The following is a 13,742-nucleotide window of genomic DNA, read 5'->3' on the forward strand; positions in this document are numbered from 1 at the left end:
TGGAGGAAGAAGAAGGATGAGTACAACCCCAAGAACACCATCCCAACCGTGAAGCATGGAGGTGGAAACATCATTCTTTGGGGATGCTTTTCTGCAAAGGGGACAGGACGACTGCACCGTATTGAGGGGAGGATGGATGGGGCCATGTTTCGCGAGATCTTGGCCAACAACCTCCTTCCCTCAGTAAGAGCATTGAAGATGGGTCGTGGCTGGGTCTTCCAGCATGACAACGACCCGAAACACACAGCCAGGGCAACTAAGGAGTGGCTCCGTAAGAACCATCTCAAGGTCCTGGAGTGGCCTAGCCAGTCTCCAGACCTGAACCCAATAGAACATCTTTGGAGGGAGCTGAAAGCCCGTATTGCCCAGCGACAGCCCCGAAACCTGAAGGATCTGGAGAAGGTATGTATGGAGGAGTGGGCCAAAATCCCTGCTGCAGTGTGTGCAAACCTGGTCAAGACCTACAGGAAACGTATGATCTCTGTAATTGCAAACAAAGGTTTCTGTACCAAATATTAAGTTCTGCTTTTCTGATGTATCAAATACTTATGTCATGCAATAAAATGCAAATCAATTACTTAAAAATCATACAATGTGATTTTCTGGATTTTTGTTTTAGATTCCGTCTCTCACAGTTGAAGTGTACCTATGATAAAAATTACAGACCTCTACATGCTTTGTAAGTAGGAAAACCTGCAAAATCGGCAGTGTATCAAATACTTGTTCTCCCCACTGTATATACAACCGTTCAAAAGTTTGGGGTCACTTAGAAATGTCCTTGTTATCCATGAAAACATACATTAAATGAGTTTGAATAGGAAATATAGCAAAATGAATAGGAAATGTAGTCATTGATAAGGTTAGAAATAATGATTATTAATTGAAATAATAATTGTGTCCTTCAAACTTTGCTTTCGTCAAAGAATCCTCCATTTGCAGCAATTACAGCCTTGCAGACCTTTGGCATTCTAGTTGTCAATTTGTTGAGCTAATCTGAAGAGATTTCACCCCATGCTTCCTGAAGCATCTCCTACAAGTTGGATTGGCTTGATGGGCACTTCTTATGTACCATACGGTCAAGCTACTCCCACAACAGCTCAATAGGGTTGAGATCTAGTGACTGTGCTGGCCACTCCATTATAGACAGAATACCAGCTGACTGCTTCTTCCCTTAATAGTTATTGCATAGTTTGGAGCTGTGCTTTGGGTCATTGTCCTGTTGTAGGAAGAAATTGGCTCCAATCAAGCGCCGTCCACAGCGTATGGCATGGCGTTGCAAAATGGAGTGATAGCCTTCCTTCTTCAATATCCTTTTTACCCTGTACAAATCTCCCACTTTACCACAACCAAAGCACCCCCAGACCATCACTGCCTCCACCATGCTTGACAGATGGCATCAAGCACTCCTCCAGCATATTTTCATTTGGTCTGCGTCTCACAAATGTTCTTCTTTGTGATCCGAACACCTCAAACTTCGATTTGTCTGTCCATAACACTTTTTTCCAATCTTCCTCTGTCCAGTGTCTGTGTTCTTTTGCACATCTTAATCATTTCTTGTTATTGGCCAGTCTGAGATATGGCTTTTTCTTTGCAACTCTGCCTAGAAGGTCAGCATACGGGAGTCGCCTCTTCACTGTTGACGTTGAGACTGGTGTTTTGTGGGTACTATTTAATGAAGCTGCCAGTTGAGGAACTGTGAGGCGTCTGTTTCTCAAACTAGACACTCTAATGTATTTGTCTTCTTGCTCAGTTGTGCACCGGGGCCTCCCACTCCTCTTTCTATTCTGGTTAGAGCCAGTTTGCGCTGTTCTGTGAAGGGAGTAGTACACAGCGTTGAGCGAGATCTTCAGTTTCTTGGCAATTTCTCACATGGAATAGCCTTCATTTCTCAGAACAAAAATAGACTGACGAGTTTCAGAAGAAAGTTATTTGTTTTTGGCCAATTTGAGCCTGTAATCGAACCCACAATTGCTGATGCTCCAGATACTCAACTAGTCTCAAGAAGGCCAGTTTTATTGCTTCTTTAATCAGCACAACATTTTTCAGCTGTGCTAACATAATTGCAAAAGGGTTTTCTAATGATCAATTAGCCTTTTAAAATGATAAACTCGGATTAGCAAACACAACGTGCCATTGGAACACATTTCTAAGTGAACCCAAACTTTTGAACGGTAGTATATATAACGGGCCTCTGTACGCCTATGTAGATATTCCATTAAAAATCAGCAGTTTCCAGCTACAATAGCCATTTACAACATTAACAATGTCTACACTGGATTTCTGAGCAATTTGATGTTATTTTAATGGACAAAAAAAATGCTTTTCTTTCGAAAACAAGGACATTTCTAAGTGACCCTAAACTTTTGAACGGTAGTGTATATATATAATAGTTATACATATATATATTTACAAAAATATATATAATGGGGGATTGGAAATGATGCAGACAATTACATTGATTGAAGCCACAATCTATCTGCAATATTAAAGCTGATCTACCCTCTAATATAAAAATATATAAAAATAATAATTTAATGTGCACCATCAACGTGGCATAAGGACATTGTGCACAGTAAGCCAGGCAGTCTTGCAGGAAGCTTCCCAAATCAGATGTTCATTGATGTGAGAGCCAGAGGTCCAACAAGATAAAAAATATCTTGCAAATCCAAAATGCCAGTACAGTATTTAGATCATTAATAAAAGCCAATGGAAAATAAGCTTGATGTGTTTTATTTTTGCCTCTGTGGCAGCATGCTGTGACCTGTTCTAAATCCATGTTTTATTGATGCAGATTTTAATGACTCACACTCCTTTTTAACGAGACAGTTTATTAAAGTTGGTTTTAATGCAGCTTCACTATTATGCCAGAGTTAGCATGACTAAACGTCCCTCTCTGGAGCTGCCTGAGTCCCATCCAATACACTGACTGCACACTATACTACACACACTGCATAGACCGCTCAGCCATGATTTTACATAACAAAGTGCATTTCTTCATTTCTTCCAGCCAATTTCTGAATACTTAATCAATCGTGGACAGACTACGAAAATATAAAGGGTACCGTAGATCTTTCATGATACAACGGGATGCGTAAGATCAGCAGCATTTAGTTCCGGTGCTTGGGTTTTTCCATCACTGGTTATTTGGACAAATCACGATTTTCACAGGTGTTAGCATCTTTTGAATTTTGGAAGGGGAGGGGACATTTGTTTCATAGACTCGCCCGTAACTTGCAAAGAGAGAGGGTGGAGCTCTTCGTTCCGGTTCCGATCATCATTCTATCTCTTCTCTTAACACTTATGGACCCAGAACTTAATTGAGCATCTGACCCATTACGCAACACTTTAGTTCTGGGTTAACCGAGATGACTGAATACTCATGCTCCAGGTAGTTTGTTACAGTGTATTCTGTATTTGTTACTGTACACATAGACTACTAGTTACATATCGTATATTACGTATGGTACTACTTATGTAAACAAATAATCATTATGACAGTCATTTATGTATGTAATTTGAATGTCTTCTCTGTGTTTTTTGTTTGCAGTATTGGCTAGACCCCTCAAAAACCCTTTCAGAACACAAAGATTTAATAACAAGTAAGTATCTCTTCCTTTCTCTGCATTCAGTTGAGTTGAATGCCTCTCAGCTGTTTGGATACAGACAGTGACTTGAAGTAGAAGTTTGCAACTGCTGCTGAAATCTCTCTCTCTCTCTCTCTCTCTCTCTCTCTCTTTCAGCAGGGCCTCCATACACACTCTATTTTGGGGTCAAGTTTTACGCTGAGAATCCCTGCAAGCTAAAAGAAGAAATAACAAGGTATGACTTATTGGTAAAGTACTAGATTTCTCCACATAATATCATGGTGGCTGCTATGCTATATATCAGAGGTAGGCAACCATGTTCCTGGAGTGACGCAGGTACTGCAGGATTTTGTTCCAACTAGGCACCACACCTGACCAACTGAGCTAATTGATCAGTTCAGGGATTGCCTAAATTCAACACACCTGGTCTTCCAGGTCAGTTAAACCAAAAACATGAAGTGCCTGTGGCACTCCAGGACCGGTGTTGCCTACCCCTGCTATACTGTATATCATTGAACAATCATCCAGTCACACATACAGTATAAAAGCTTACAAGCAGAGTACAGGTGGACCGTATCTGTCTGCTTGTTGTGTCCTTATCTATGGCAATATGAAATAGCTTGTACTGTATTTCATGTGCTATATGGATGTGTGTCTGTGTGTGTCTCTGGGTACTGTAGGTACCAGTTCTTCCTGCAGGTGAAGCAGGACGTACTACAGGGTAGAATCCCCTGTCCCCTCGACATCAGCGCCCAGCTGGCTGCTCTGGCCATACAGTGTGAGTACACACAGAGAGGCAGAGAGAGAGGCAGAAAGAGAGAGAGAGGCAGAGAGAGAAGAGACAGAGAGAGAGACAGAGAGACAGTGAGAGAGACAAAGAGAGAGAAGAGACAGAGACAGAGAGAGAGAGACAGACAGAGAGAGAAGAGACCGATAGAGAGACCGAGAAGAGAGAGAGCGAGAGAGAAGAGAGAGAGCTAGAGAGAGAAGAGACAGAGAGAGAGAGAGAGAGAGAGACAGAGAGAGAGACAGTCAATTTGGCATGAGGGTCTGCTATACAAATTGAAGGAAAGTGGTGTTGGGGGAAAAACATACGACATTATAAAATCCATGTACACAAACAACAAGTGTGCGGTTAAAATTTGCAAAAAGCACTCACATTTCTTTCCACAGGGCCGTGGGGTGAGACAGGGATGCAGCTTAAGCCCCACCCTCTTCAACATATATATCAACGAATTGGCGAGGGCACTAGAACAGTCTGCAGCACCCGGCCTCACCCTACTAGAGTCTGAAGTCAAATGTCTACTGATTGCTGATGATCTGGTGCTTCTGTCCCCAACCAAGGAGGGCCTACAGCAGCACCTAGATCTTCTAAACAGATTCTGTCAAACCTGGGCCCTGACAGTACATCTCAGTAAGACAAAGATAATGGTGTTCCAAAAAGGTCCAGTTGCCAGGACCACAAATACAAATTCCATCTAGACACCATTGCCCTAGAGCACACAAAAAAACTATACATACCTCGGCCTAAACATCAGCGCCACAGGTAACTTCCACAAAGCTGTGAACGATCTGAGAGAGAGGCAAGGCAAGAAGGGCCTTTTATGCCATCAAAAGGAACATAAAATTCCACATACCAATTAGGATCTGGCAAAAAATACTTGAATCAGTTATAGAACCCATTGCCCTTTATGGTTGTGAGGTCTGGGGTCCACTCACCAACCAATAATTCACAAAATGGGACAAACACCAAATTGAGATTCTGCATGCAGAATTCAGCAAAAAAATATCCTCAGTGTACAACGTAAAACACCAAATAATGCATGCAGAGCAGAATTAGGCCAATACCCGCTAATGAGCAAAATCCAGAAAAGAGCCATTAAATTCTACAACCACCTAAAAGGAAGTGATTCCCAAACCTTCCAGAACAAAGCCATCACCTACAGAGAGATGAACATGGAGAGGAGTCCCCTAAGCAAGCTGGTCCTGGGGCTCTGTTCACAAACACAAACAGACCCCACAGAGCCCCAGGAGAGCAACACAATTAGACCCAACCAAATCATGAGAAAACAAAAAGAGAATTACTTGACACATTGGAAAGAATTTACAAATAAATGGAGCAAACTAGAATGCTATTTGGCCCTAAACAGAGAGTACACAGTGGCAGAATACCTGACCACTGTGACTGACCGAAAATGAAGGAAAGCTTTGACTATGTACAGACTCAGTGAGCATAGCCTTGCTATTGAGAAAGGCCGCCGTAGGCAGACCTGGCTCTCAAGAGAAGACAGGCTATATGCACACTGCCCACAAAATGAGGTGGAAACTGTGCTGCACTTCCTAACTTCCTGCCAAATGTATAACCATATTGGAGACAGAGACATCCCTCAGATTACACAGACCCACAAAGAATTCAAAAAACAAATCCAATTTGGATAAACTCCCATGTCTATTTGGTGAAATACCACAGTGTGCAATCACAGCAGCAAGATTTGTGACCTGTTGCCACAAGAAAATGGCAACCGGTGAAGAACAAACGCCATTGTAAATACAACCTAGAGTTGAAGTCGGAAGTTTACATACACCTTAGCCAAATACATTTAAACTCAGTTTTTCACAATTCCTGACATTTAATCCTAGTAAAAATTCCCTGTCTTAGGTCAGTTAGGATCACCACTTTATTTTAAGAATGTGAAATGTCAGAATAATAGTAGAGAAAATGATTTATTTCAGCTTTTATTTCTTTCATCACATTTGCAGTGGGTCAGAAGTTTACATACACTCAATTAGCATTTGGTAGCATTGCCTTTAAATTGTTTAACTTGGGTCAAACATTTCAGGTAGACTTCCACAAGCTTCCCACAATAAGTTGGTTGAATTTTGGCCCATTCCTCCTGACAGAGCTGGTGTAACTGAGTCAGGTTTGTAGGCCTCCTTGCTCGCACACACTTTTTCAGTTCTGCCCACAAATTTTCTATAGGATTGAGGTCAGGGATTTCTGATGGCCACTCCAATACCTTGACTTTGATGTCCTTAAGCCATTTTGCCACAACTTTGGAAGTATGCTTGGGGTCATTGTTCATTTGGAAGACCCATTTGCGACCAAGCATTAACTTCCTGACTGATGTCTTGAGATGTTGCTTCAATATATCCACCTATTTTTCCTTCCTCATGATACCATCTATTTTGTGAAGTGCACCAGTCCCTACTGCAGCAAAGCACCCCCACAGCATGATGCTTCCACCCCCGTGCTTCACGGTTGGGATGGTGTTCTTCGGCTTGCAAAGAACCCCCTTTTTCCTCCAAACGTAACAATGGCCAAACATTATGGCCAAACAGTTCTATTTTTGTTTCATCAGACCAGAGGACATTTCTTCAAAAAGTACAATCTTTGTCCCCATGTGCAGTTCCAAACCGTAGTCTGGCTTTTTTTATGGCGGTTTTGGAGCAGTGGCTTCTTCCTTGGTGAGCGGCCTTTCAGGTTATGTCAATATAGGTGTCACGGATTCTGCCGAGGCTGCTCCTCCTCCTTGCTCGGGCAGGCTTCGGCGTTCGTCATCCCCGGAGTACTAGCTACTGCCGTTCGATGTTATCGGTGGTTGTTTAGTTTTGTCTGTATTGTTTACACCTGTTCGTCATTATGTTTAATTGTTTCCCTTATATTACCCCTGTCTCTCATCAGGACATTGTGTGTGATTGTTTTTCCCTTCACGGTTGTCATTTTAGTGAGCGGGTTATTTCCTCCCTGCGTGGAGTTATTTCTGTGTCCTTTTGGATCCTTATCGGATTAAAGTACGTGTCCGAGAGTTCTGTGTCCTGCGCCTGACTTCTTTTACCGCATCTCACCGACAGTCGTGACAATAGGACTCGTTTTACTGTGGAAATAGATACTTTTTTACCTGTTTCCTCCATCATCTTCACAAGGTCCTTTGCTGTTGTTCTGGGATTGATTTGCACCAAAGTACATTCATCTCTAGGAGACAGAACGAGTCTCCTTCCTGAGCGGTATGACGGCTGCGTGGTCCCATGGTGTTTATACTTGCATACTATTGTTTGTACAGATGAACCTGGTACCTTCAGGCGTTTGGAAATTGCTCCCAAGGATGAACCAGACTTGTAGAGGTGTACAATGTTTTTTCTGAGGTCTTGGCTGATTTCTTTTGATTTTCCCATGATGTCAAGCAAAGAGGCACTGAGTTTGAAGGTAGGCCTTGAAATACATCCACAGGTACTCCTCTAATTGACTCAAATGATGTCAATTAGCCTATCAGAAGCTTCTAAAGCCATGACATAATTTTCTGGAATTTTCCAAGCTGTTTAAAGGCACAGTCAACTTAGTGTATGTAAACTTCTGACCCACTGGAATTGTGAAACATTGAATTATAAGTGAAATAATCTGTTTGTAAACAATTGTTGGAAAAATTACTTGTGTCATGCACAAAGTAGATGTCCTAACCGACTTGCCAAAACTATAGTTTGTTAACAAGAAATTTGTGGAGTGGTTGAAAAACGAGTTTTAATGACTCCAACCTAAGTGTGTGTAAAGTTCCGACTTCAACTGTATGTTTATTTATTTATATTTTTGTACTTTAACTATTTGCACATCATTATAACACTGTATATAGACATAATATGACATTTGAAATGCCTTTATTCTTTTGGAACGTTTGTGAGTGTAATGTTTACTGTTAATTTGTTATCGTTTATTTCACTTTTGTTGAATATCTATTTCACTTGCTTTGGCAATGTAAATATATGTTTCCCATGCCAATAAAGCCCTTAAATTGAATTGAATTGACAGAGAAGAGAGAGAGAGAGAGAGAAAGAGGCAGAGAGAGAGACACAGAGAGAGAGAGAGACAGAGAGAGAGAGACAGAGAGAGAGAGACAGAGAGAGAGAGAGACAGAGAGACAGAGAAGAGAGAGAGAGAGAGAGAGAGACAGAGAGAGAAGAGACAGAGAGAGAGAGAGAGAGAGAGAGAGAAGAGAGAGAGAGACAGAGAGAAGAGAGAGAGATAGAAGATAGACAGAGAGACAGAGAGAGAAGAGAGAGAGAGAAGAGAGAGATAGAAGATAGGTAGACAGAGAGACAGAGAGAGAGAGACAGAGGTATATAGTGCATTCGGAAAGTATTCAGACCCCTTGACTTTTTCCACATTTTGTTACGTTACAGACTTATTCTAAAATGGATTAAATAAATGTTTTTCCTCATTACTGTCACGCCCTGACACTCGTATATGTTGAGTCAGGGTGTGTATGTTCTATGTTGTGTATTTCTATGTTGGTTTTCTAGTATGTCTAGATCTAGGTTGGCCGGTGTGGTTCCCAATCAGAGGCAGCTGTCGCTCGTTGTCTCTGATTGGGGAAAATACTTAGGCACTAGGCAGCCTATTGGCACTAGTGGGTTGTGGGATCTTGTTCCGTGTGAGGTTTGTTGTGTGTACCTTAGGACGTCACGTATCGTTAGTTTATTGTTTTGTCGTTGTGTTTATTCGTTAAATAAACATGTTGGCATATCACGCTGCGCCTTGGTCCTTCTCGTTCATCAACGATCGTGACAGAAGATCCCACCTGACCTGGACCAAGCAATGTGCCGAGGAGGAGCAGAGAGGATGGACTTGGCAGGAGATGAGAGAGGAGCTGGCAAGAAAGAGGGAGGCCCTGATCAGGGTGTAGAGGCAATCCCAAAAAAATGTTTTGGGGGGGCACACGGTGTGGACGACGAGGCAGCAGGAGGCCGCGACAGGGCGGATCCGCTGGTTAGTAGAGGAGGCCACCAGATTAGGGGGGCCATTGGTTCAGAGGGAGCAGAAGGAAAGTGTAGAGGCACGGTGAGAGGAGCTGGTTAGGCAGCAGAAGGAGCGGGGGTTAATGAAGGATCCCAGTCCCGCTCCTCGCACCAATCAAGTGGTGCGTGTCGCCAGTCCGGTCCGGCCCGTTCCTGCTCCCCGCACTAAGCCAGTGGTGCGTGTTCCCAGTACGGCCCGACCAGTTCCTGCCCCTCGCACCAAGCCAGTGGTGCGCGTCGCCAGCCCGGCCTGTTCCTGCCCCTCGCACCAAGCCAGTGGTGCGCGTCGCCAGCCCGGCCCGGCCTGTTCCTGCCCCTCGCACCAAGCCAGTGGTGCGCGTCGCCAGCCCGGCCCGGCCTGTTCCTGCTCCCCGCACTAGGCCAGTGGTGCGCGTCGCCAGTCCGGTACGGCCCGTTCCTGCTCCCCGCACCAAGCCAGTGGTGCGCGTCGCCAGCCCGGTCCGGTCCGTTCCTGCTCCCCGCACCAAGCCAGTGGTGCGTGTGTCCAGTCCAGCACGGCCCGTGCCTGTTCCACCGGTGCCTGGTCCGGCACCGGTCAGCTTGCCCACTCCGGAGCCAGAGCAGTCCGCTCCACCGGTGCCCAGTCCAGCTCCGATCAGCGGCTCCAGTCCGGAGCCTGTGCAGTTCGCTCCACCGTCGTCGGGTCCAGCTCCAGTCAGCGGTTCCAGTCCAGACCCAGACGTCCGCCCCTCTCCAGGTTCGGGGTCTCCCACACCAGGGTCCAGACAGGGCTTGGTACTTCGTGGGAGGAAGAAGAGGGGAAGCAGCGCGCCGAGGTCCAGACCAGACCAGGGGCGCAACAGGGAGGCGGAGAGTAAGAGGTCGTCACGCCCGGAGCCGGATCCGCCTCCGAGGCGGAATGCCCACCCGGCCTCTACCCTGTTATGTTTATGTTGCGCGGTCGGAGTCCGCACCTTTGAGGGGGGGTACTGTCACGCCCTGACTCAGGGGACTCGTATATGTTGAGTCAGGGTGTGTATGTTCTATGTTGTGTATTTCTATGTTGGTTTTCTAGTATGTCTAGATCTAGGTTGGCCGGTGTGGTTCCCAATCAGAGGCAGCTGTCGCTCGTTGTCTCTGATTGGGGACAATACATAGGCAGCCTATTGGCACTAGTGGGTTGTGGGATCTTGTTCCGTGTGAGGTTTGTTGTGTGTACCTTAGGACGTCACGTATCGTTAGTTTATTGTTTTGTCGTTGTGTTTATTCGTTAAATAAACATGTTGGCATATCACGCTGCGCCTTGGTCCTTCTCGTTCATCAACGATCGTGACAATTACCCCATAATGACACAGTGAAAACAGGTTTTTAGAAATTTTTGCAAATGTATAAAAAAACAAAACAGAAATACCTTATTTGCGTAAGTATTCAGACATGAAATTGAGCTCAGGTGCATCCTGTTTCCATTGATCATCCTTGAGATTTGGAAAGGCACACACCTGTCTATATAAGGTCCCACAGTTGACAGTGCATGTCAGAGCAAAACCAAGCCATGAGGTCGAAGGAATTGTCCGTAGAGCTCCGAGACGGGATTGTGTCGAGGCACAGATCTGGTGAAGGGTACCAAACATTTCTGCAGCATTGAAGGTCCCCAAGAACACAGTGGCCTCCATCATTCTTAAATGGAAGAAGTTTGGAACCACCAAGACTCTTCCTAGAGCAGGCTGCCCGGCCAAACTGAGCAATCGGGGGACAAATGTCAAAAAACATGTTTTTGCTTTGTCATTGTGGGGTATTGTGTGTAGATTGATGATGGGGAAGAAACAATTTAATACTTTTTAGAATAAGGCTGTAACGTAACATAATGTGGAAAAAGTCAAGGGGTCTGAATACTTTCTGAATGCACTGCAAATAGTGAATAAATAGAGATTAGTATTATGTGATGCCACTATTCTTAGTAGTATGTGATCTCTCACACAGTCAAAATGTGTGCATGCGTATGTGTGTGTGTTTGTGTGTGTATGCTTATGCTCATTCGTCTGTCTTTCACTATTTCTCTCCAGCCGAGCTTGGCGATTACGACCCGTACAAACATGTGTCGGGATACGTGTCAGAGTACCGCTTCGTCCCGGACCAGAAAGAGGAACTGGAGGACGCAATTGAGACAATCCACAAAACTGTAATGTAAGAAAGCCCTCTCCTCTCCTCTCTCCTCTCCTCTCCCGCCTTCTCTCCTCTCCTATCCTATCCTCTTCTCGCTCCTCTCTCCTCCTCTGCTCTCTCCTCTCCCCTCCCTTCTCCCCTGTCCTTTCTCCTCTTCTCCTCTCTCCTCTCCTCTCTTCGACCTCTATGACAGCCAGCCTAATCCCTAATCCCAGTCTGATTCCCTCATAGCAGGTTCCCCTCTCTCTCCACTGTACTATACGTCAGATATAATCCAACTGTGATTGTTACTGTACAGTGTTAAAGTGTTAAAGTGTCTGGGTTGTGCAGTCAGTCTCTGATGGTGTATTAATAACTTAGTCAATCTCTGATGGTGTATTAATAACTTAGTCAGTCTCTGGTGGTTTATTAATAACTGAGTCAGTCTCTGGTGGTGTATTAATAACTTAGTCAGTCTCTGGTGGTGTATTAATAATTTAGTCAGTCTGGTGGTATATTTTTTAATAACTTAGCCAGTCTGGTGGTGTATTAATAACTTAGTCAGTATCTGGTGGTGTATTAATAACTTAGTCAGTATCTGGTGGTGTATTAATAACTTAGTCAGTATCTGGTGGTGTATTAATAACTTAGTCAGTCTCTGGTAGTGTATTAATAACTTAGTCAGTATCTGGTGGTGTATTAATAACTTAGTCAGTATCTGGTGGTGTATTAATAACTTAGTCAGTATCTGGTGGTGTATTAATAACTTAGTCAGTCTCTGGTAGTGTATTAATAACTTAGTCAGTATCTGGTGGTGTATTAATAACTTAGTCAGTCTCTGGTGGTGTATTAATAACTTAGTCAGTCTGGTGGTGTATTAATAACTTAGTCAGTATCTGGTGGTGTATTAATAACTTAGTCAGTCTCTGATGGTGTATTAATAACTTAGTCAGTCTCTGATGGTGTATTAATAACTTAGTCAGTCTCTGATGGTGTATTAATAACTTACCTAATGGAACATCTGTCTCATAATACACAAAACTGTAATGTAAATAATCCCTCTCCTCTCTGGTGGTGTATTAATAACTTAGTCAGTCTCTGATGGTGTATTAATAACTTAGTCAGTCTGGTGGTGTATTAATAACCTACGTAATTGAACATCTGTCTCATAAGGGATTATCTGCAGTATCTGATCTAATCATTTCTCAGAAAGCAAGGGAATCGTTTAACTCTGTTGTGACTTTTAACTTGCTGAGATATAACATGTAACTACAGAGATGACTTCATCTGTAACTGTTTACTAGTTCTGGTACTGTAATACTGAACCCTAGTTGAGTCCTTCTTTTTTCTTTTCTGAAGGGGTTTTTCCCTCTCAAAACAAGACTGTTGACAAAGGCATACTGTTATCTCTTTGATATATTAATAATTTATTTGCTTAGGGAAATGAGGTTGGAGACATCTGAGAATTTCTCCACTATCGTTCAATTTCATCTTAAAGTGGTCCACTACGGTGGTAATCCCATGGTTCCTTGGCTGGGTGGGATATCAGTTCCCGGGAATACCATTGGGAATCCTGCACTGTGGGATGTTGTGTGTGATAATAAGGATTCCTGGCTCTGCTCCCTACTCTTTGAAATAGGAGCTAAGAGCCCTACAGTCCTAACAGGCCAGAGGTGACCTATGGACAGCTCAATCACCTGCCTGGTATGTTGAAGTGGCTTGGAGGGAGTGTGTGTGTCAGTATGTGTCTGTGTGGGTGTGTGGTGTGTTTCACTACCTCTCCTGCTGTAGGGGTATAGGATAGGGGTGACCAACAGAGCTGTAGGGGTATAGGATAGGGGTGACCAACAGAGCTGTAGGGGTATAGGGGTATAGGATAGGGGTGACCAACAGAGCTGTCACAGAGAAGAAAAGACCAGAGTCGTGATCATGAGAGCTAGAGCCATGAATGACTGACTTCTCCCACACTAAAATGATAATTAACCCCAGGTCTATCAAGGCTAAAGGACGGCAGCCCCCAATCTGCATTAGGTCAGATTACACAGTGCTGCCAGGACCCCGACCCTATTTGTGAGGATTATGGATTACAGCTGTGACGGCTGGTCTGCTCTGACGAACACACTCCTCATTGTCTCATAGACACACAGAGGATAGGCTGAAAGCAGGGCTAAGGTGAGAGGAGGCATGCAGGGAGAGAGAGGGGGGATAGAGATATTTTTGTATTGTTTGTTTCACTTTTGTTTATTATCTATTTCATGCCAATAAAGC

The 13,742-nt window shown here is 44.0% G+C and overlaps 1 protein-coding gene across 3 annotated transcripts in view; it reads left to right on the forward strand.

The window, feature by feature from the left end:
- Window positions 1-13,742, forward strand: part of LOC311135712 (band 4.1-like protein 4) — a 111,248-nt gene that overhangs the window by 49,691 nt on the left and 47,815 nt on the right. For 2 of the 3 annotated variants that reach the window (XM_084169733.1, XM_084169735.1), the window contains exons 4-7: window positions 3,548-3,599; window positions 3,741-3,819; window positions 4,265-4,362; window positions 11,396-11,516. In XM_084169733.1, coding sequence (XP_084025859.1) covers window positions 3,548-3,599; window positions 3,741-3,819; window positions 4,265-4,362; window positions 11,396-11,516 — 350 coding nt within the window. The remainder of the gene's footprint in view (window positions 1-3,547; window positions 3,600-3,740; window positions 3,820-4,264; window positions 4,363-11,395; window positions 11,517-13,742) is intronic. The other variant, XM_084169734.1, reaches the window with a different exon arrangement.

The sequence above is a fragment of the Coregonus lavaretus genome, assembly GCF_964263955.1.
Source record: "Coregonus lavaretus genome assembly, chromosome: 10".
NCBI classification, from domain to species: Eukaryota; Metazoa; Chordata; class Actinopteri; order Salmoniformes; family Salmonidae; genus Coregonus; species Coregonus lavaretus.